A 23,528-nucleotide genomic window follows, 5' to 3' on the forward strand; every position below is an offset into this window, starting at 1 on the left:
TACCTCAGCCCCTGCCCCAGTCCTGAGCCCGCTCCCACTGTCCAAACCCCTTGGCTCCAGCCTGGAGTCCCTTCCTGCACCCCAAACCACTCGTCCCCAGACCCACCCAGAGCCTGCACCCCTAGCTGGAGCCCTCACCCACTTCTGCATTCCAAGCCCCAGACAGGAGCCCCCTCCTGCACCCTGAACTCCTCATTTCTGGCCCCACCCTGGAGCCCTCATCCCCTCCTGCACCCCAAGCCCCTGCTCCAGCCCACTGAAAGTGAGTGAGGATGTGGGAGAGCAAGCGACAGAGGGAGGGAGGAAGGAGGGGAGGGGCGAGGCCTCAGAGAAAGGGCGGAGCAGGGCCTCAGGGAAGGGATGGGGCAGAGGGTGGGGCAAGGGTGTTCGAAGGGTGATTAGAAAGCAACCCTAGCTGTAACTATGCCTAGAACAATGCCTAGAACCCCAGCTGTAACTATGTTAGAACAATACAACCCCCCTAGTGTGGATGCAATTATACTGCTATAAATATGTTTATACCGGTAGAGCTTGTTTCCATATGGGAAGGGGAATAAGCTATACCAGTATAACTGTGTCCTCACTAGGGATGTACCAGTATAACTATATCGGTAATGCCATAGAGTGTACAGACCCCATCCTACCATGGCCACCAAGGCACAAACAGGTGGGCCATCTGCATCCTCAGGTGGGGCTAACTGCTGGGTCAGCAAAACCTGGGGGATAAGCAATTGCAGATCAGAGGAGAGGGGTGACTGCCAGACAGACTGAGGGATTGCCCAGAAGATACTCCTGCAGCAGCAGGCTGGCAGGAAGCTGCCCAGAACATCAGACTTCCAGTGAGGGAGAATCAGAGAACATCAATCTGGAAAAGGCCTACAAGAGACGTGAGGTAGGAAGCAGCAAGGGACTGTGAGGAGCTGCTTAACACAGGGTCACTGGGCTGGAATCCAGGAGAGTGGGTGGGCCTTGGTTCCCCTGCCATCCCCAGGAAAAGGAATAGTAAAACCCCTTGGCGCAAAGGGGTCAGGACTCTGGGGGGGCCTGGGGTTATTGATCCTTCTCTAGGGTCACTGGACTCCTGCTCTGTCAGACTTTTTATTGGCCTGAAAGGGGAGACATGATAAATGACCCAATTGGAGTCAGAAGAGGAAGATCTGGTACAGGCCAAATGATTGTTAGCAGAGTGAGAGAAATTGAGGCAGAGTCATCATGACATCATGCATAGCCAGGAGAGGGCGCTGGCTGACTGAGGCACTCTGAATGGGTAAAAGAAAAAAAATCACACCCCTAGTTATACTGGTGCAAAATCTGTGTGTGGACCAGACCTAATCCTCTGATATAGTATAAGGGGCCCTGATGACCAAGATGTTTGAGGAGGTCACAAAGCTAATCCATGAGTCCTATTGGACTACGGCACTTCCTATATTAAGGTGGCTTACTGTAGTTTCCATTTTTCTTCTACTTACCTGTCCCCAGGCAATCAAATTACAATTTGGGCTGACTGTTAAAAATATGCCACCTTTCTTCCCTCACCATGCAGACCATTTCAGCTGTTTGGAAGGATTATGTATTGTATTGTACTAAATGAAAGGGCTTACAATTTTTGACCAAAGAAAAGGTTATGATCCAAGAGCAACCACTATTAAAATGATCCCTCAGCCTCTGAAAAATCCTTTGCACTTAGATTTACAATTCAGAACCATATAAATCCATTTGGTTTGCTATTTTATTGTTCCAAAGAATTGAAAACTGTGCATTCACGTATGTTTTCTTCCAATTACATCCCATCCAGTTATGCACATAATCCATGTTATTTTATATTCTATAATACTTTCCATGCTAGTTGCCTCAGGTACCTTGCATTGGCGTTTGAAAACAATCTGACAACTGAGCTTTTCTCTGCCATGCATGAGATGAAATACCAGATCTTGCATTATTTTGGCCACATCATAAATACATAATAAAAATAAAAAACCCATACAAATACTAGACCTCATCTATTCTCCTCCTTTGTAAAGGATAAAATAAGCACAAATGAAAATCTGCAGCAAGTGTTCATTCTGAATTCCTTAAACAGTAAAAGACGCATTTTCAAAGGTGAGGCTGGTGTTGCATAAACACATACACATGGCTTTCTTGTGGGCACAGTGAGTGCAGATGCAGTTTGAAGAAGCAGCCTTTGCCTTTTCCTTTGGCAATTTGAAATCTAAGGGCTAAGTTTTGCCATCTAGACACTACCCTGAGTAGGGTGCAGTTCAAGCTCCTTGGTGCTGGGAAGAGTCATAGAATCATAGAATGTAAAGTCAGAATGGACCACCAGGTCATCTAGTCTGACCTCACGTATGTTGTAAGTCACCAGCACCACCCAGTTACCTGCACACTAAACCCAACAACTGAAATTAGCAAGGTATTACTGCCCTCAGGAGGCTAAAGTCAAGAGTACAGACTGTACCAACCCTGGCCTTGCCTCCCATATACACTTGCGTAACACCTAACACCCCCTCCCAGTGGCAAAATAATAATAATAATAGTAATAATAATAAAGTTTGCAGACGTGGACTGAAATAAGATCTGGATTAGCCAAACAAGTTCACAAATAATTTTGCTTTACTATTCACCCAGCTTGGCTCATCAACCTGTGTGGCATTTTAAAAGCCAATATTTTGACAGTATTCCCTATTACCCTCTCCCAATCTCTCATTCTAGAAGATGACCTGAGAATAAGTGTCTAAATATCTTCCCATCATATCTACAGCATTCAATGGTCACTTAATCTGCATATTTTATGATACATTGGTGTCCAAAACATACTGTGAATAATTATGAACAGCATTATTGTGGTAGTTAACAGAAAAATGAGTTTATGGAACAAGCCAGAGTAGTATGCTCAAAGATGAAACCCATACAACAGAATAGCATTCAGCACAGTTTGGGAATAAAGTTCCTAGAGGAGGGATTCACTTGTTACCATCACTGGAAACAGATACGGTTATACTATAATTGTTTTGATTAGTGAACACTGCATTCGCAGATTTGACAAGTAACAAAGAAGACACATTTCATGTGTTACTTCTTTGAGACAGATTGGCAGTTTATGTTGGTGTTCTGGCTTTTATTACAACGGACCAATAAACAAAATTAATCGGCCACTTGGATCATTTAGGAATGACAAAACAATGAAGCAAGAACATTTCCAAAGGCTTGTTTTTAAGCACTGTATGCTGAAGAGAACTTTGGAAGTAAAGGAGTAACACAGCTAGGAACTGGGTTCTGTTTTAAATCTCGAGCATGTTAATATCCAGTTATACATTGTAAAAACTTTCTCTTCAGCCTTCCCCTGATACCACCTTCTTCCCAAACTATCTATAGAGAGATGTTTTAAGTGGATACACTGTGCATCAAACAGTAGTAATTTATTAATCCATTTGTGTCACAGTTACATATTAACTCATCACCCCACAGTGAAGTTCATGTGAGTATTAAATTGATCTCCCATAGAAAACAATTTGTTTTCGGAGGTGCAGTTGTTTACACTAGTCTACATTTTTAGAATATTTTTTTACCTGATCATACATAGACTCTTGGCTATTTTTCATTCATGAATGGGCAGTTTAGATTAATAACAAAAAGAGACCTAACATTGGAAAGAGAAAAAAATTATAGAAGAAAAAAAGGCACTGTGTGTCACTACAGATGTCTGAGAATCCAGGAACAGCAAGGGATCCTAAAGGACCCTAAGTGTGCAGATGTTTGTGATAAACAACGGATGGATCCCCTCAATGGAATGAACATTGACATCTCTCTGTCCTTTAGCCAACTCTTCCAGTTTTTTCCAATGTCAACCAGCATCTTATTAATAGTAATACAGTACTACCTTGGATTTATGCATAACAGACTCTTGGCCACGTAAGTGGCATGTTTTGCTTTAACATAAATGTGTTTTATGTGAAATAATCATGTGCCTGATTTAAATTTACATTTCTGTTTTGTGCAAAATTGGATTAAATTCAAACCAAATACGATGTTTGTGATCCATTTTGAAAAAAAGGTTTTGGATTGTACATCAGTTTAAAAGGACGGAACTTGTTTGTACAGGCGATATGCTAGAATGAAAGCAGTTGCATATATTATTTGGGTTCAGTTGTACTTTAATGAAATATGTATACATAAGAATTTTCTAAGCGTACTCAGTTGAAAAGAGTTTGAGGGACTTATACGCTAGGGTGTCCTGCTTTCCCCCCATATCTTATGCAATTTTAATGCCCCTCTTTTATTTCCTATTCTTTGTTGATTTGAATGGAAAGGAAAATGTAGGCTATGGAGGGTTGGTGATGGTGGCTGTTCAAACACCACATTGAAACTGAAGTGCCCTCCATTTTTATCTGCAATTTCAGAGCAAGGATAACGTTTGCCGTATGCAGATATTATTATTATCGGGAAGGGATCTTGTAGTGTTAGTGTTTTATTGCACAGTCACTGTATCCTGTTGGGTGGAGTAAGGTTTGCAGTTGAAAGGGATGCTTTCTACAGTTTAATACTGTATCAGTTAAACTGATTTTGAATAGTTTCTTAAGAACTGGAACATGTTTCCAGTGTAAAACGCCTTAGTTTCTTTGTTCTTAGATATGTTTTATCTTTAGTTCATTGGTGTATAATGGGGGAAAGTGTAATTTTATTGACATGGGCAAAATAATCCACTGGGGCATGTGAGATAGATATGTCATTTGCGTGCTGGGTTCAGTGTATTGGTAGTGTAACTGTGTGCTACATCCACATTGTGAGGGCTTGAGAGGGAAGTGCAGATGGAATAGAGCCTGCTTTAAGCAGAGAAGGCATGCCCACCCTTTCTGGTAGCTATGCGTAGGCAGATATCGGGTAAGGGTGACTAACTTCAGTGTCTGAATCAAAGTAGCCCCCAGTTTACCAGCATAGTGCTGCTTTCGGGGCAGCGTTCAGGGCCTGTCCCCACTCAGAAACCCAGATCTGCAGCAGGCTTGGTTGTAACATTGGTCTGTCAATAGCCATCACAGAAGCATAGTACAATATAAAATATTGATTCTTAAAGCGATCTGCCAGCACAATGATGATTGCCACATGAGGAACCCAGCTGTCCACGGCAGTGACCGGCAGAATACCTGTGTGTTTTGCTTCATAAACTCTGTTCAGTCCCTGTTGTCAGCACACTAAGGGTATGTTTATACTGCAGCTAAAAACCCGTGGATGGCCCATACCAGCTGACTGAGACTTGTGGGGCTCAGGCTAAGGGACTGTTTAATTGCGCTACAGATGTTCAGGCCTGGGCTCTAGGACCCTGCATGGTGGGAAACATCCATACTGCAATTAAACAGTACCTTAGCCCAAGCCCAAGTCAGCTGGCATGGGCTGGCCACAGGTGTCTAGTTGCAATGTAGACATGCCCTCGGTGACATCATCACAATCAGATCTTCTTTGTCCCTTTTCCGTCACTCTTTTGGAACAGATTGAATTGATGCATTTTTCTATTTTCATAGTAAATTACTAAATATGATGCCTTATATGATCCCTTTTATAAGAGCCACCAGTACTGAAAGAGTGTGAATAGTGTCTCTCAGACTTAGTACATGTCATGTAAGCGAAACCCACAAATTACAGTTCATCCTTCAGGATTAGGGCTATTTTAAAAGGTTTTCAATAGCTACATTTAAAAAGTTTCTTCCCATAACACAGGTCAGCATGAACTGGTAAAATTACTTGACGTGTAATAGTTTACAAGAATCCATCTTGGAAAACATCTCAGCAGCTGGTAACCATTGTAGTGTGGACAGAGCCTAAAGGCCATTATGCAAGATGTCCTCTCAGAATTATGCATTGCACTTACCTGAGTGACAAACAAGAAGTTTTTTACTTGGGCCTGTGAATTTAGCTTCCTCCTCAAAATCCTTCCCATTCATTGTGATTTGTGGGTTTTGGTTAAGAGGTGGGTGTGAAGTGGCTGAGACATTCTCCTTTATCTGGTAACTATGGCCCTTGTATAAGAGATCACATAAAGCATCACTCCAGCCCATTGAAATTAATCCAAAAAAGATGATTGTAGATGAACAAAATTATTCCTCCCTTTAGAAGAAAAAGGGAAACAGTTCTAAATATTAAGACACAATTAATGAAGAAGTGTTTTCAGCCACCATTTTAAAGAAATGTTTCTACCCTTTCACGCTGACTGCGACTCACTGGCAAAACCATTTTACCTGAACGGCTGACAAAAACAAATCGAGAAAACTGTTTTGAGATCTGGCAGAAATTGTGAACAGGGCCTGAGGGATACAAGTTATGCATGGCATGTGAAAGATGAGCCTCTTAATAATACCAATTTAACACCTAAAATCCCACATAATTGATATCAATATACTTAATAAAATAAAACCTTAAAAAATAAAATTGTTAATCCTCAGGGATTGTGTGGCCAAACAGCCAGGCATACAACAAATTTACACTGCAGTAATTCATTATCCCTAGTGTGTAGATTGCAAATTTGGCTTGTATAAGCATGTTTTCCCTTAGACTGCAGGATAAAAAGATTTTACTGATGTCTATTTGAGCACTAATGTGAGTTTTCATAACAATTTTTTTCCCACTGGTTTTGGTTGATGAGTAATCTAAAGAAACTCGTTCAGTTTTGTTTTTTAACTGAGAGTATATAAAACTGAAAAGAAACTTCTATCAATTTGCAGTAGCAGTGAAAGGGTTATATAAACAAATTAAATTGCCAAGGAGACTTATGTTTGTGGTCATCCTTGATGGCTACGTGTGTGCTTGGAAGAATTAAAATGAGATTTGTGCAGCGTTAGACTGGGAGATTGGATGCAGGAAATGTTTGCTATGCAGCAGCTGTTGTCAGTCAGATACGTGAGAGTATAAGAGTTCTAGCAATGAAGCACATTGCTACAACTCTACTATAATATGGGTCTCCACTTCTGCTTGTATAATGTTCAGGGCTGCCCATTTTCTTAAGAAACAGGAGCTGCTTAAACCAGGTAACGAAAAGATGAGTGTGCTAAAGGATTTAACAGAATTCAGCAAGAAATCTGCTATGATGATGTCACAAAAACAGTAGTTCTTTTAGCTAATAAGTTTGTGTACTGTATTTTTTGAAGCCTTCAGTGCAGCAGAACTGCTGAGCTGTGTGTGTGTAATATATTAATAGCTCCCTTTCAAGTAAAAGATATGCCTGGAAAGGAAGATCATCCTTATCCTAATTTTGTGATCTGCATAAACTACAGTACTGAAGTGTAATTTACAAATCTTGAAGGGAGGAAGTGTTCAAACTTTGAAATAACCAATCTCCTTTGCTTGAAAATTTCTTTATTAAACTTTCTAAAGAGCGCTGAAGGAAGAGTTTCTGGTTTGGTCATATAGCATATTTTAAAGACTAGTAAATTCTAGTAAGTTTTGTCTGTTTTTTCTCTTGCAGAGCAAACAAATTGAAAAAATATTTTATTTGCAAATTAAGGGCCTGTTCTCATTTGTACTGAGGCCCCTTTTTAGCACTCAGGCTCATTTACATGGCCACAAAGTGAGCATAAATTACATATATACTCACATGTAAAGGCCACTTTGCATTGGCAGAGTGGTGTAAAATGGCCGTGGGGTAAATGAGAATCAGACCCCAAGTCTTTAAGTTTGCATTGGTTTTTAATATGAGGAATTAATAACTTTCAGCCATTGTAAATCCAATTTTTTCTAATCACAGTATCTCAACAACTGTTACTCTCCTTCCTTGCAGTAAAGGTCTGGTTTTGGTCAACTCTGTAAGAGGAGAGGAGCATGAAGGGTGAAGAGCATATTTCAGAATATAAGAAAAACGTTTTCAAAACCACATTTTCTTATTGTTTCATTTCTTTTCTCACCCCACTTTATCTGTTGTCTAAATTTTGCATTGGTCGTGAAAACTATAGTTAATGTTGTCTAACACTTTCCATTAGAAAGTCACTTTTTTGAGTTGCTTATAACTTCGTCAAATTCTAATCATTCAGACTGAAAATTTACATGCTAGCTCTCTGCCTGAAGCCAAAATGTTTTGGAAAGTGTCAGTGAAAATGATTCAGCCATTTGCAAGAATGAGGATAAAGAAAAATAGGTAAGTTTGTTAGTGTTCATTTCCCCTCGCCAATTGTTTATCTGAAGAAGAGCCATAGAATAGAAGCATCTAGCATGGTCCATCTAACCAAGTTCCTGTCTCTGATATTGGCCATCACCAAATGCCTCAGGGGAAAAATGCAAGAAACACCACAGTAGGCAGATATGGAATAATCTGCCCCCCATGAAAGTCTCACCCTTATGCCTAATAGTTAGAGATGAGTTTAAGCCCCGAAGCATGAGGTTTGACATCCCGCCCAACATTTTTGTCATCATTAGCTATAGCATCCAGTCTTTGAACTCTGCTAAATTCTTGATCACAATGACAGCCTGTGGTAATGAGGTCCACATTCTAACTATGAATTGTATGAAAAAGTATTTCTTTCTCAATTTGGAATTTGCCACCTTTCAATTTAATTGAATGTCCCTTTTTTTGTGTTCTGAGATGAGAAAAAAGCATGTTCTCCTGTGTTCAAGGCACTGGACTTGGACTTGAGAGAGCTGGGTGCAAGTACTTCCCCATTTCACAGAAATAACTTGCTCAAGTCCATACAGGAACTCTGGAGGAGACATTTACTTACTTAATTAAATTTAAAATAGTAATTTTATTTACTTAATATTAAGTAATTGAATAAAATATTCTCAACTGTAATAATTTCGTTTATCATCTACTTCTCCAGCTGATGATGTCTGTCTGTATCTGTACAAGTTTTTCATGCAGTTGATAGATTTCCACTCCATACAGCTAAGTGCAGTGCCTTGCATAATGACAGGTTTCAGAGTAGCAGCCGTGTTAGTCTGTAACATGGCTGCTACTCTGAAACTTCTCCAACTGAGACCATCATGAGGCTAAACAATTACAATAATAATGACCACATTAAATAAGTCAAACAAAATATTCAAAATCCTGAATAGCAAGCAGTGTGATTTCCATTCCTGTGTAATTAATAGGAAGTATGGAAATGATTATCTGAACAAGAGTAGAGTCAGTAGGATGATTGTGGTTCAGGTGAGAGAGGATTTTGTCCCTGTATAAAGCAGTGGCATGAAAACCTTTTGGGGCTAGAGAACCACCTTAGTGCTGTGCTTGGGTGGATAGGCCACCACAGCTGAGGCCAGGTCTGCACTACAAAGTTTTGCTCATATAGGCATGCTGGTTAGGGGTGTAAACGCCTTGTGTAGATGTAGCTTATACCAGCAAAAGAGCCTTTTGTCAGTATAGGTGATGATGATCAGGGAGGTGTTTTAACTAGACCAGCAAAAGAACTCTTATTCCTGGTTTGTGCTGCATCTCTGGTAGCGGGCTCTGCTGATATAGCTTTACCACCAAAGCCTTTGTAGTGAAGGCTCGTCCTAAATGGTTCAAAACTAGGGTTGCCAACCCTCCAGGATTGTCCTGGAGTCTCCAGGAATTAAAGACTCATCTTTAATTAAGGGTTATGTCATGTGATGAAACCTCTAGGAATACGTGTAACCAAAATTGGCAACCCTATCCAAAACTGACTCTCTAGTTTGGAATCCACACAATGGATGATCTCACACAGCTCCTCCTCTTGCTGAAATGCCACCCATGTGCTTCAGCTGTCTTAAAGTGTGCGATGATATCAAGGAACTGCCCAATAATACCATTTAAGTGAGAGTCCGTAACCCTTTCGATTGGTCTGCAGTATTTTCTTCAAGTAAACCTTCAGCAAAAGGCATCAATTCCAGTATCACTCTTCTTCCCCTAATATAGCATCTCTGTGTGAAAAGCCAGGAAATGACTCTAGGGAAAAAATCATGTTGAGTGTTTGGATGCTGTACTGGGCACACGATAATCAAAATGAGAGCTCTTTTTCCTGGATGTCATCCCACAATTGTTTTTCTCAGAAGTCTTGTTTCAAACAGCTCCTAGCTTTTAACTATGTAAAACGTCAGCTCTTGTTTTTGTTTATATAAAAATGAGTTTCAAATCATACACATTGGTTAACAATGAGAAACAAATGAAATCTGCAACAAACAGGATTATTTGTAAATATAATCCATTCCAGTACTTTTCTTGGTAATCATAAAACAAGAGTGCTATGGTTTCCGATGTCACCAGAACAGAATCATTTTGGGGTTTGGTATTTTCCAGGAAAATGCAGTGGTACTCCATTTATTCAATGGCCAGACGAAATGTACTGTATGTGTTTTCAGTGTCTTGTAATCACATCAAGCTTTTAATGGCCCTGCTTAACTGGTTGCCGGGCAAAATGTGCTAATTTCTTCATAGCAGTGTGATCCAGTCTCATTGTTTGTTGCATACATTGTTCTATTTGTCCTACTTTTCAGTTGGTTTGCAGGTAACCATCTCTGCAGAAAGTGCTTCATATTAAACAATAATGAGTAAATTACGTTAAAAAATGGAACCGAAACACTGATAAATACTGCATTTGAAAGAACGGTGCTCACGGTACAATGGAAAAGCCAATGTGCTTTGAAGTTACCATAGATACATTGCTCTTCCCAGTGCAGGAAAGAAGACACCATGCGTGTATATGATTAAAAATTATATTCATTCTAACATAACCAGAACAGAGCTACAGCATAGTCCCCATTCTGCCAGAAGGGCAAGCCCAGCATGTTACATTATCAAATTGCCATGGAAACAGGGTCTAATCCTAAGGAGGAGGCTAACCCACTTTTGTCAAATCAAGCAGACATTAGGACTGAGGTAGCCCCCAGAATCCCTAGACTTTTGCTCAGGTGAGGGATGTGGGTCTAGATGAGAGCTTCCACTTTTTGGGTGAGATACTGAAGCCTGCTCCTTGTCGTGCAATGCAGAGCAGTGACTGCAGCCAGAAGCCACTGAGAAGCCTCCTCGTTGTGCAATGCAGAGCAGTGACTGTGAAGGCATTCCGGCACCCTTACCTCAGTTATCCTGCTGTATACATCTACAGCAACGTGTGACAATTGAACAAGTATAAACAGATTCCTTCCTTAAACCAGACCTTCTGTGTGCTCTGAAGAAAGTGAAAACCCGATATTTACTTAGTGCCAATTTTGTGATGAGGGGAAAGTCTTTCCTGGTCCTGAAAAGATTGCTGGTGGAACCTCCAGCAAAACAGGCAGTCCTGCAGCAAACAACAAATTGTGGCAATTAACTAAAAAACAAACAAACCAGGAGAGGCAAGGGAAGAATGGGTGATGTGTGCAGGAAGGAAATGTCTGCGTGGCCTCATGCCTGAGAGGAATCTTTGAAGGCCATACCCACAATGGATCAGGGACATTGGCCAGTGGGAGGCCCTGTGGCATTCAGAATGGTCAATCAGGTGAAAAGGGGGAAGGCCCGGCAAGCGTGGTCAATTCCTACCAACCCACAAGGCATTTTGGTTTTGTAAGTTGAGACAATTGACAGGGCCACTCAGAGCCTGTGTGTGGGCACCATTTATTTACTCTAAATTAGAAGACAAGAAAAGAAAAATAAGTAAATCCCTTAATGGCTCATTGTACTTGGATTCTAGCCTCACTTGAGATCTTGGATTCACGGCTGAGTACACTTGGTTACAGTGCCTAGAGAGACATTATCTGCAGTAGTTAGAGCAGGGCAATGGGAGTCAGGATTAGTACAAATGACTAATTCGGTGTGTGACCCTGAGTGAATCACGTAACTGATCTGTACCTGAGCTTTCTATCCCTAAAAGGGGGATACAGCTTCAGAGCAGTGGTGAGGCTTTTTAAATTATTGTTTGTAGTGTGCTTTGAGGTACTTGAATGAAAGGTGTTATAAAAAGGCAAAGGCATATTAAAATGTGATCTGAATACCTGATGACTGATAAGCCAGTTCTTATTCATCCTTTTCTTAAGATGTTATAATTTTTTAACAACCTCTCTTTTGCCCCAGTCTTCCCATTGTCAGGTTTCCTTGTACACACAAATACTCTTTCATGTACTGATTTATGCAGTCTTGCTGAGAATGATAAGTCTGGTTGTTTCCCTTCAGTGAAAACTGGGAGTTGTTTATTCCAGATTTATGTGTGTGAATGTTTACTGATGGGACTGTCTACTGGTTCTCCCCCTGCCTCTCTGGTTTTCTGTCCTTCTCCCAACTCCATTCTTGGGTGCCCTGTTGATTATGAATACAAAATCTCAGTGAAGTTTATATTTTTAAAAGTATGTTGCTTGCTCTCTTTCCTTCCTGATCTGCTCTAAACTCTTGGCTAACCGAATCTCTTGTCTCTCTTTGAAAAAATTGCAGTGTGTTGCTCATTTACAGTCCAGTTGGAGTGGAAGCCTGCTTCCCTTCTTCCCTGATAACAAAACTCCTTTCTATAAATCTTTTCAACCAGTGGGTGTCTTAATTAAAAAAAAAAAAAAAAAAAAGAAGAAGAAGAAGAAGGTCACTTAAAGAACTGACCATTGAAATAACCATTGTACATGTCACAATTTTGATAAAAAATGCCAACTGTAAGTATGGTAGTGCAGGAGGCCATCTTATCTAAAAATAAATATTTTCATATCAGGATGAAAGTACTCTTTAAACAGTTTATTGCTTCAGTGTATTTAATATGATGCATCATGGAAGTTTTGCTTATATCTGAGTCCTTACAGAAGTAGCCCAACCACCTGGAGGTGTATTCCCAGGTGGTGGTGTGTCAGTCTATTTTAGTTCTTAATTTGAGATTGGAAAAATAAAATGATCTGTGCTGCAGTATCTGTCACTTTCCACAAGGTAAGGGATACATTTTCTAGCAGCTGTCATTGCACCCACATATATACACACAGTGGAGTTGCCTTCAAGTGAGTGCAATAAATTACTCCTATTTAATCTATTGTTATAAGGCAAATGAAGTTCTACCATGAACAAATAATGTTGGTATAGTAAAGTTGTCTTCTTTAGAACTGAGATGTACTTCTCTTTATCATCTGTGCAAGTCCCTTTTCGCCTGGAGGTTTAAATTTTCTATCAGCAGTTCTAACAGTCTGAATAGATGGATGTTAATGTCCAAATTAGGCAGATCTAAAATAATTGAAAAAGAGGTTTGTTGACATTCACTTAAAATGCATTGTTAAATTCCCAGTTATATAGCTGGAGTCTTTGACTTTATCTGTTAAACTTTTTGCACAAGCAATTAAATAATCCTTTCAATAGGAAAGTCTGGGCACCTATAAGCATCTCCATTTCTATTTGTCTTGTCATTTCTGAGCATCAGCAGGAAACCAAACCAGTACAAATGTCTTGGGGGCATGAGAGAAGTGTTACCAAAACACCTCATTATTCCTAGCTGTGTGAAATTACTGTGCCCTGTGTTTTCAAAACTTTCATTTCATGCATGATCTATGCAAATTTCTAGTAATTTCTACCTTTAAGAAACCAAAGAGCTGGAAGGAAACATACATTGTTCTCATAGGCCTTAGCAATATGAATACAGCTTCTCAAATAATATTTTACATTTGCATTTTTGTCCGCCATAGGATTTATGACCCTTCAAGGTCAAAAGTCATAATCTATCATATCACATGCAGACTTACTTCATCTCAGTTGTGTTGATTTAATATAGTTATAAATGTATGAGTGTTTCGTGTGAAAAAGAATACTAGATGAATAAAAATACCAGGACTTGGAGACAGGTCTGATAGTTGTTTGCTTTCCCTTGGCAGCCACCAGCTCAGCCCACTTAGAGGATCTAGCTTACCTGGATGAGCAGAGACATACTCCCCTACGTACGTCCCTCCGAATGCCTCGGCAGAGCCTGGCAGGTGCCCGCATACAACAAGACCTAAGAGGTAAGGACCAGCTGAAGGACTTTTGTGCGGCCACATGCCATAGGTAGTGGCCACAAGGATATGACTTTATATGGTGCTTCCTGCAGTTGTCTATTATTTTGGTGGAAACATCTGATTCATGTAAAGTTTCCCATATTATATACATGAAGTGCTGCCTCGCTACTGAAAGATGAGGTAGCCTCTTGTCTTGCAGTGTGTTTCTTCCTAGCATTGTCAAATAAGAAGGGAAAGAAAACTTGAGAAAGTGTAGCAATCGACTCAAGTACTGATCCCTTTAGATGGTGGTAGTTAGCCGGTGTCTGGGCCATGTTTCTGTGAGGAACACTGCAAAGGGAGCTACATGGAGTGTTGTTAAAGTACCCTTTCTGGGTTGCTCTTGCTGTGATGATTGCTTAGAAAGCAAATGTGTCAAATTTTGATGTCTGTTTAGTTTGCTGTACACAGAATTGTGTGCTGGCAGGTTTTACGTACGTGTTCAACATTGCAGCCTGTTGCACCCTAATTTTTCCTTTTATTGGACTTTGGTTTGTTTGTATTTCAGCAGTTACTGCTTGCAAAAGATGCATCATGGTTAAAGGTTTGGGTTTGGGGGTTTGTTTGTTTGGGGTTTTTTGGTAACTACAGTATCTGAATGAGCATACACTGAAAAGATGCTTGAGTCTTGAGTTGTGTTCCAGCTCTGTGGGACAGCTTCCTGCTGTTGGTTTGCGTGTCTGCAAGTGCTTGTTAAGAGTCCGTAAGGCTCTCCTCTTCTCTGGGTGATGTGCTTATTTTTACCTTGAGGAGCTGACCAAGTAAGGCAGTCTGGAATGTGTCCATCAGTCCATGCTAGACTGATTTCTAATGTAGCAATCCAATGGCACTGCAAGCTTGGCCGGTTTTAATTCTGATGGGGATTTGTACAAAATACGCAACCCGTGACTGAAAGAGAAAAGTGATTTTGTGTCGTCTTGGATCACGGTTTGTAATGAAATCATATTGGCTGGTGATACAGTTATAAAAATGTATTGGCAGGCAGTAAGCGAAGAAAGCAAACTTTGACAGACAGAATTTCCATATGTTCTAACTGAGCAGCTTTCCAAGCCTTCATAATTTGCAGTGATTGCATCCAAAACATTAAACTTTATTGTAGGAACAGAATCAAATTGTTTTCCAGACACACTTTAAAAAAAACATGCAGCACCACATAGTTTCTTTTCTTTTTTGGTTAAGCCTGCATGGGAATAGCAGCAGTGTTTCATATTTTATGTCTGGTTCTGGCTCTTGTTGTAGTGACACACTATCTTAACAAAGGGGAGGGAGGGAAAGCACTATAGATAATACCAATATCTGGAAGTCTCTTCTTTTCACAGGATATGTGATATTTTCTGAGTGTTAAAAAGTTCCAAATGTTTCCCTGAAACTGTGTAGAACTGGCCTGTTGTAGTGACCAGGTCTTTGAGCTGTTGTGCCAATTGGAAATCCTAAACTTGGGCTCAGGCTTAGTATGTCACGTCTTGGAGATTTGCAGAGATGGTTCCCAGTCTTTAGTGGAGCAAGTAGTGGCTTCCAATCTGAGGGCCAAGAATTAGGACTATTGTTTAACCCACCAATCCCCCTCGTGCCCAAAATTTAATTTTTCATGGAGAGGTTCAGTGGGTAGACATTAAACAAGGGACACTTCCCGTGTTAAACCCACCTGTTTGAAAACGGGAATTGCATTCCTTCCCCAGCTTAATACTAAAGGCTCAGAGCAGGGAAAATATTTTGTACAAGTGGCAGGTTTTAAACAGAATACTGAGTGCACTTTTCACTTTTCTGTCATGAGCCAGGGGAATTTAAGGCTAGTTTAGGTTAATATAGCTTAACCTGCAAGATAATAGTTGCAAGGTACCCTAAAGTAGAAGTCTATTGTAGAACTAAATACTGGATATTAAAACATTCTCCAGTGTTTTCATCCTGTTCCCTTCCCAGAAAAGGGAAAGTCAGTGGTAATTTACTATGTAAAACATCCTTCTTGTCCTCAATAGGAAATATTTTGGGGACAGCGGATTGGATGGCAAATTCCTGAGTGCTACAACTCTTGCATTAGAGTGCTAAAGTACTGCTGCTATTATTAATATAGGCAGTGCAGTAGTGCCTAACACGTCCCGTTATAATCCCCTGTTTTCACTTGCTTGTAGCTGTTCTACACTTTAACCTTTTGGGCTGAAGTTTTCCGTACTTCCCTGAGTTTTCTGAAAACTTGATAAAAATAGTTCAGCCATCTCCAAGGAGGTGCTCAATAAAAAATAGATATTTATATCCTGCTAAATGTATGCTAGGTTCTTTACAGAAAAATAGTAGGATTCTCTGAAGAGCTTGCAATCTAAATGGAATAAAAGGAAGATAGGATCAAGATTCTCAAGCATTTAATATACCCACGTTTGCATGCTGCTGTTTAACATAGGATAGAAGGAGAAGACAGTTGACAGTACTGGGTTCCTCAGATCTACATTTCAATTCTAATAAGTTTAAAGTCACTCGTGTCCGGGCTTTGCTCTCTAGATAGTTGCAATATTCTTGATATGTGGCTTAGTACTGTATGGGCTTTGTATTGGACAGCAAGATATCTGTGTGTTCCAGCTGCTGGTCCTAAAATGGAAACTGGCAAGTACACCACACAGCTTAATACTAATAATGAACTGTGGATGCTTACTGCCAGCATAGCTCAGAAGGAGCTCTTATTCTCTTTGAAGAGAAAGGAGTCTGCAAGCCAAATAATTTCCTAACAGGCACTTTAACAAAATCAAATTACAGCTAAGAATTCAGTTTGTATAGGGGAGACTGATCTAGATGGTACAGAAGCGTGTCTCCTGAAGGCCTCTGTTTAAATCTGAAGGTTAGGATCAGAAGTGAAATAAATTATTGGATCTCAGCTGTGCGGATTTTGTGCATTTGTTCATATTATTCAATCAGCCTTACTTTGGTATGATTGGCATTTTCTGCTATGGAGGGACGCAGGACTGGAATAGCAGGCGTGTTTCATATCAGGATTGAAATGTGTTTTTAGGGCTCTACTGAAGAGGTTTGCAAAGCTTATACGTTGTCAGTCTCTCATTTAGCACTAAAAATTCACTCTCTACCTGCCCCCCTAATTCTTTCCAAAGAAATATAGATTTAATTTACTTCAACAAGTTATCTCAAGTTCAGGATATTACCATGGGACTTCAGCCTCATTCTTCATTAAAAAGTGAATAGAAAATCCAGTGAGGGATTGACAAATTGTCAGATATAAAAATGCAATTGTTAATTTATTTTGTGGTTATTTTGTTGTTATTTGTAACAAATACTAAAGCCAAGCAATTAACCAGGATCCTCCAGTTTGTGCACACATACTCTGGCCTGCTAATTATTCACATTTTTGTCCCTCTCCATCTGAGCCCTTTCCAAATCATCTGTCCTGCAATGAATTAGACTGTAATATGTAAGGGCCGTGATACAGTCTCCCTGCTCTCTATTTCTTCTCTTGCCCTAATTTGCTTTTACCTACTTTCTCATTCTCCATTCTTCTCCTTTGTTACTAAGTAGGCTTTGAAGATGAAGGATCATTGCCCTCTTGCAAAAGTTAGAATGCAAAGGTTGTGGGTTGGGAATTCATTAGGGCCCCATAGTTAATTATCTTCTATGACGTTGATAGAGACCCAGCTGAATGGGGCCTTATTATGGGTCTGACTCTTGGTAGCTCCCATAGTTCTGTGACTTGCTTGGCTATGCCTGGGGAGTGCTGTCTGCTGAGGATTATCAAATAAATGTTAACAGGGATTCTTAAGATGTTCATCAGACAATATCAGGAATTGAGGAGGTTAAATAAGTATCTGGCATGTATCATTTGACTAATCAGTGACACTTGAAAATTATTTTTAAATGTTTTAGAAAACCCAGTTAGCAACATCTCCGTGCTCTTTTCTTCTCTAAAAATATGCAGTCTTGGCTTGATGGTGTAGTTTAAAATAGGTATTGGCCAGGCATCAGTTTAACAGAATGGACAAACCAGTGATTAGGAATGGTGTGAGTACACTGCAGGATTCAATTTAGTCAGCATAATAAAATGAAATACTTTTCCTATGGACCATGTGGAATTAATATTCTAGCATTTGGTACAAATATAACTTTGGTGGCTAGTGAAATACGGAACATATCCTCAGCACTGATGTCCAAATGGTTGTGGCACTAAACATTTTCTTTCTGGCAAGGTACTTACCAACGTTGCATACTTTAAATGGAGTGCTGAGACTACAGCCAATTACAGGGGGAAAGTTTCATGTAGTTTGTTCTTCTCTTCATACGTGTCTGACAGGCGTCGGGTTCATAGAGAGGTCTCAGGTACAAGCTTCCTACTAGGTACTGAGGAGGGATTTGGGGCAAAACTTTGGAATTCGGGTCTGATTAGTAAAAAAGCTGGAAGGGAAAGGAAAGAAAAACTTCCCAAAATGGGGGAGGGGGAGGAAATAGCAACCTGTTCTGTTAAGAAAATAAAACTCTAAATCAAAAACCGTTTTAATTTAAAAAATCAACTAAAAATCAGAAGCAGATAATTTGTAGTCTCGTGGATGGTTGTCAGTTGTCAGCTCCTTGAATCAGATTTCTCCTTCCTTGCTTTTTTAATGTTATTTTTTGAAATCCATAATTCCTAGGTATGAGCCCCACTCCTTATTAGTCCCTGGGGTGAACCGAGGCATTCTCAGTAGAGACCATCTCTGGTTATCAGCATTGACTATGTATTATTTCTGACCATTGGAAAGTGAGAGTATAGTCTTGAATGGAAGGCAATATATGTCATTAATGCAATTCTGGCTTATCCATCAGAATTAGGCATTGAAGGGCAGGTCTACGCTACAGCCCGGATTGACGCTCTGAGATCGATCCACCGGCGGTCGATTTAGCGAGTCTAGTGAAGACCCGCCAAATCGACAGCAGATCGCTCTCCAATATCTATCCTGTACTCTACGCCGATGGGAAAAGTAAGGTAAGTTGATGGGTCAACCCCCCGCGGTGTAGACCCTGCGGTAACTTGACCTAAGGTACATTGACTCCAGCTACGTTATTAATATAGCTGGAGATGCGTAGCGTAGGTCGACTTACTGCAGTAGTGTAGAAATAGCCTCAGACACAGAGCAGTGAAGCTGCCTAGCTCACTGAAAGATATTTGGTGGAAAAGATGTCCCCTAATTCCTTTCCATGACTTTCATTTTTGTGGCCACAGAAGACCAATAAACTACTATTGTCATTATACCTAATATTTTTAAATGAAAGAAAAAAACAACTTTGTGTCAATGCAGCATTTATTTCAAATGTCAAACAATCAATAGTTAGGAAATTTAAAAGATTAAGGTTCTTCCCACAATGTTAATTTGGACACATTGTACCTTATACAGCATAGTCTATTCCCATAAGGTATCCAATTCCCCTAACTCCTTTGAAAATTACATACTAAGTTAATGTTGTAACTCCATCTTTAATTTTTAGAATTTCTTGACATTGAGTACTGGATATTTCAACCTTAATATTACATTAATGCTGCCAGTTGTATTTAATAATAATAATTAGAGATGGGCCAAAACTGGAACCTCAAATCCAAACTGTGTGGCATTTGGAATTTGACAACCATTTGGATATGGGGAATAATCGGATATAAATATAAAAAATGCACTAGCACTTTAAGGAACTGCTAGTTTCCCTTCCAAACAAGGTAATGCATGAGATTAATTAAAACAATAATAAGAAAAGGAGTACTTGTGGCACCTTAGAGACTAACAAATTTATTTGAGCATAAGCTTTCGTGAGCTACAGCTCATTTCATCGGATGCATGCAGTGGAAAATACAGCAGGGAGATTTTATATACACAGAGAACATGAAACAATGGGTGTTACCATACACACTGTAACGAGAGTGACCAGGTAAGGTGAGCTATTACCAGCTGGAGAGAAAAAAAACCTTTTGTAGTGATAATCAAGATGGGCCATTTCCAGCAGTTGACAAGAACGTGTGAGGAACAGTGTGAGGGGAGGGGGGGAATAAACATGGGGAAATAGTTTTACTTTGTGTAATGACTCATCCACTCCCAGTCTTTATTCAAGCCTAATGTAATGGTGTCCAGTTTGCAAATTAATTCCAATTCAGTACTCCCTTTCTTTTTGCGGATACAGACTAACATGGCTGCTACTCTAAAACAATAATGTAATAGGTGCATGCTCAAGGTGAAAATGTATTTACCTACGTAGAAAGACCTTTATTCTGTATTCTGTTGAGACATAAATGTGTCCATCTATCTCTTTCCCAAAGACCACAGCTTTCACGTGGCTTACAGATGTAGTCTGTGAGCACTACCATACTGTGTATAGTATATAGTACAGCTGTGTGTAGTAATGCAGACAAGAGAGTTTGGGGCATGTGTCAGGATTCGCCATTGTGTGTAAATTTCTCATCACTTCACAGAAAAAAGTCTTTATTTTTAGATTTAGTACGTGAGTGCAGAAAAGTTGTCTCATTTTGACCAGATGTTGCTGCTTTAATTAGCTGTATTTGGACCGTTAAATTCCCTAGGGGGCATCTGAGCATTCATATTTACATCAACAAACAAGTAACAGTAAGCTGCATGCATTTTAATGGTCGAACTAATACTTAATCAGCTTTAGGAAAAACAAATAAATATGCACATATACACGTCCAAATCGTAATGTATGTATTGCTCGCTAGTAAGTCCGTTGTGAAAAGTGATATTAAGAAACTGTAAAGTATCACTTTTCACAGAAGACTTACTCAGCCCTGGCAAGCCTGTGGACAAATTAAGCCCTGGATGAGGGGTCGGGATAGGCAGTAGGGGCCAGGTGCGATGGCATTGCGAGGGCTGGGGGAGACAGTGAGGGGGTGAAGCCCAAAGCCTGAGCCCCACCACCCCTGGGAAGGTGAGGAACTCACCAGCTGCTGGCTCCTCCAGCGTTGTGCCCCAGCTGTCTCCAGAGGTGGGCAGGGCCCAACCACTGCTTGCAGTCCTAGCAGACAATACCTAGGCGATGCATCCAGGAGCAACAGGGAGGGGGAGGGACCACTGCTTTGTCCCCCCTGCCCCCAGTCACAGCCCAGGAGGCTGTGGCCACAAGAAAAGCCACTGATGGCTGCATGGTGGCCGCATTTAAGAAACACTGATCTTGGGCTCTACCAAATTCATGGTCCATTCTGGTCAATTTAATAGCCAGTGTTTTTTTTAAAATTGGTCAATTTCATGATTTCAGATGTTTACATCTGAAATTTCAGGATGTTCTAAGTGTGGGGGTCCAGATCCAAAATGGGATCATGCGGGAGGGGGAGGTTTGCAAAGTTGTTGTAGAGAGGGGGTCCCAAGATTGCCACCCTCACTTCTGTGCTGCCTTCAGGGCTGGGCTAAAGAAGGTTCCTGGAGACTAAGGTGGGTAGGTGCCAGGGGTTCTTAGCTGCTAGTCCAGGCCAGTGGAAAATTAAAGCAGAGACCCCTGGCTAATTTGTGGTCCCCTGAGAAAAATGGGTGCCCCATCCCCAGAAGAAGCCCTAGGGGCGGTAGCCCCTACCCGGTCACCCTGAGTCCCAGCAGGAGCTGTGGGGGAAGAAGCCCCAATTCCGGGTGCATTGAGTCCAGCTGCAGGGACTGAAGCCCTGAGCCCAGGCTGGAGACACAGGAGGTGGAAACCTTGAGCCCAGGCTGCCCCAAGCCTCAGCTGGAGCGGCGGGGGGCAGAAGCCCAGAGCCCGGGCTTCCCCAGCTGCAGCTGCCAAGATCAAAAGCCCCCAGCTCCAACAGGAGCCGCTGGGGGAAGAAGCCAGGAGCTGCAGCAAGAGCTGCGGAGGGAAGAAGCCGGGAGCCCAGCTCCTGGGCTGCTCCAGCGCAGAAGTGAGTGTGTACCAGCTTCATTTCTGTAGTGCCTCTTGAGGTGGGTCTGATCTCCCTACCAAGAGTGGCCGTGCAGGGGAAGGACAACTCCTGTCCTTCCCCAGCCTGGCCAGACTAGCAGCTAGGAGCCCGAGGCTCCCAGCAGCACGGGGAGACCAGATTTCATGGGGAAGGGCAGATTTCACAGTCCATGACATGTTTTTCACAGCTGTGAAATTGGCAGGGCCTTAGCTATATCCCATGCAGGTTCTGGGGTGGCTGAGGAGGCAGTATTTGCTACTCAGCTTCCTGGGTCCATCAATATTCTATCTGGAGTCCAGGGAGATTACTGATGAACTCAGGAAGCTGAAAGCACATACCACCTCCTCAGCCACCCCGGAACCTGCATGGGGCATAATAAAACAAAAACTTCCCCCGACAAACCGCGCAACCGGGGGTCCGGCAAATACCCGCTGCCCATATGCCCATCTCTTTTATCTTTGGCCACTTTGACATCATTTCTCCAACCTCCTTTCACTAGCTGGGTTGTATTGTAGTACCTAAATTTGTCAGAGATGATAGAAACCTAGCTACAGATTGCAATGCCTGTTACTAATGACATTATGCTAGTCAGTCCAGTGGTATTTTATCCCATGGAAATTGTTGTATCCTTTTGGATGTGTTGGTTTTGTCTTTGAGCTTTGGCTGTTTCAAGGTTGAGCTTGAATCTAGTGCTCTCGTGAACAAGTATAATTAGATGTAAAATACCTTTCACATTATGATTGCTCAGGACTAAATGATATATTTATTTGGCATCACTGTGACATGAAGATAATAGACAAAGTTATGGAGAGACAACTGTTTGAGTACTTAGATGTTTCAGATCTTCTTGACCCTTAGCCTTCCGAGTACAGATGTGGATATGAGACGCAAATCTCACTGGTAGAGCTGGAAAATTATCTCCTTCTGTGTGGTCCCATCTTGTTTTCCCTTCTGTTCAACATATATATGAGGTTGGGAGGTGGTATAGGTTTCAGTTTTTCAGCATGCTGATGATTCCCGGCTGAGGGAACTGGGCTTATTTAGTTTGCTGAAGAGAAGAGTGAAGGGGGATTTGATAGCAGCCTTCAACTACCTGAAGGGGCATTCCAAAGAAGATGGAGCTAGGCTGTTCTCAGTGGTGGCAGATGACAGAACAAGGAACAATGACCTCAAGTTGCAGTGCGGGAGGTCTAGGTTGGATATTAGGAAACACTATTTTACTAGGAGAGTGGTGAAGCACTGGAATGGGTTACCTAGGGAGGCGGTGGAATCTCCATCCTTAGAGGTTTTTAAGGCCCGGCTTGACAAAGCCCTGGCTGGGATGGTTTAGCTGGGGTTCGTCCTCCTTTAAGCAAGGGGTTGGACTAGATGATCTACTGAGGTCTCTTCCAACCCTAATCTTCTATGATTCTATGATTCTATTCACCTCTATCTCACCTGATCCCGCCACTGTTGTTGAACACAGCAGTGTTTGGAAGAGATTGGGTCATGCATGAGAGCTAGCACATATGAAACTTGAGGTGATGTTGGAAGGCTGGGAAGAACAATAGTAGCTCTCATTTGTGATTTGTGTTTGCAAATCTGGTGGTTGAGTTGTATCCTAGCTGCTGTTACACAGTCATATAGACAGCAGAGGCCAGAAACACATTTGACCATCCACAATATTAGGAGGTTGTAGCATTTGTTTTGGCTGATGACTTTGTCACCACAGGATTGGATTTTACCGCAGTGAGTTCTGCTCCATGGGGCTACACCTCAA

At 41.2% G+C, this 23,528-nt stretch overlaps 1 protein-coding gene across 12 annotated transcripts in view; it reads left to right on the forward strand.

Annotated features, from left to right (window-relative positions):
• TANC2 (tetratricopeptide repeat, ankyrin repeat and coiled-coil containing 2) overlaps positions 1 to 23,528 on the forward strand; it is a 683,096-nt gene that overhangs the window by 527,535 nt on the left and 132,033 nt on the right. For all 12 annotated transcript variants that reach the window (XM_074940790.1, XM_074940791.1, XM_074940792.1 and 9 more), the window contains one exon: positions 13,738 to 13,863. In XM_074940790.1, the coding sequence (XP_074796891.1) occupies positions 13,738 to 13,863 (126 nt within the window). The remainder of the gene's footprint in view (positions 1 to 13,737; positions 13,864 to 23,528) is intronic.

This window comes from Natator depressus, chromosome 27 (assembly GCF_965152275.1).
Source record: "Natator depressus isolate rNatDep1 chromosome 27, rNatDep2.hap1, whole genome shotgun sequence".
Taxonomy (NCBI): domain Eukaryota; kingdom Metazoa; phylum Chordata; order Testudines; family Cheloniidae; genus Natator; species Natator depressus.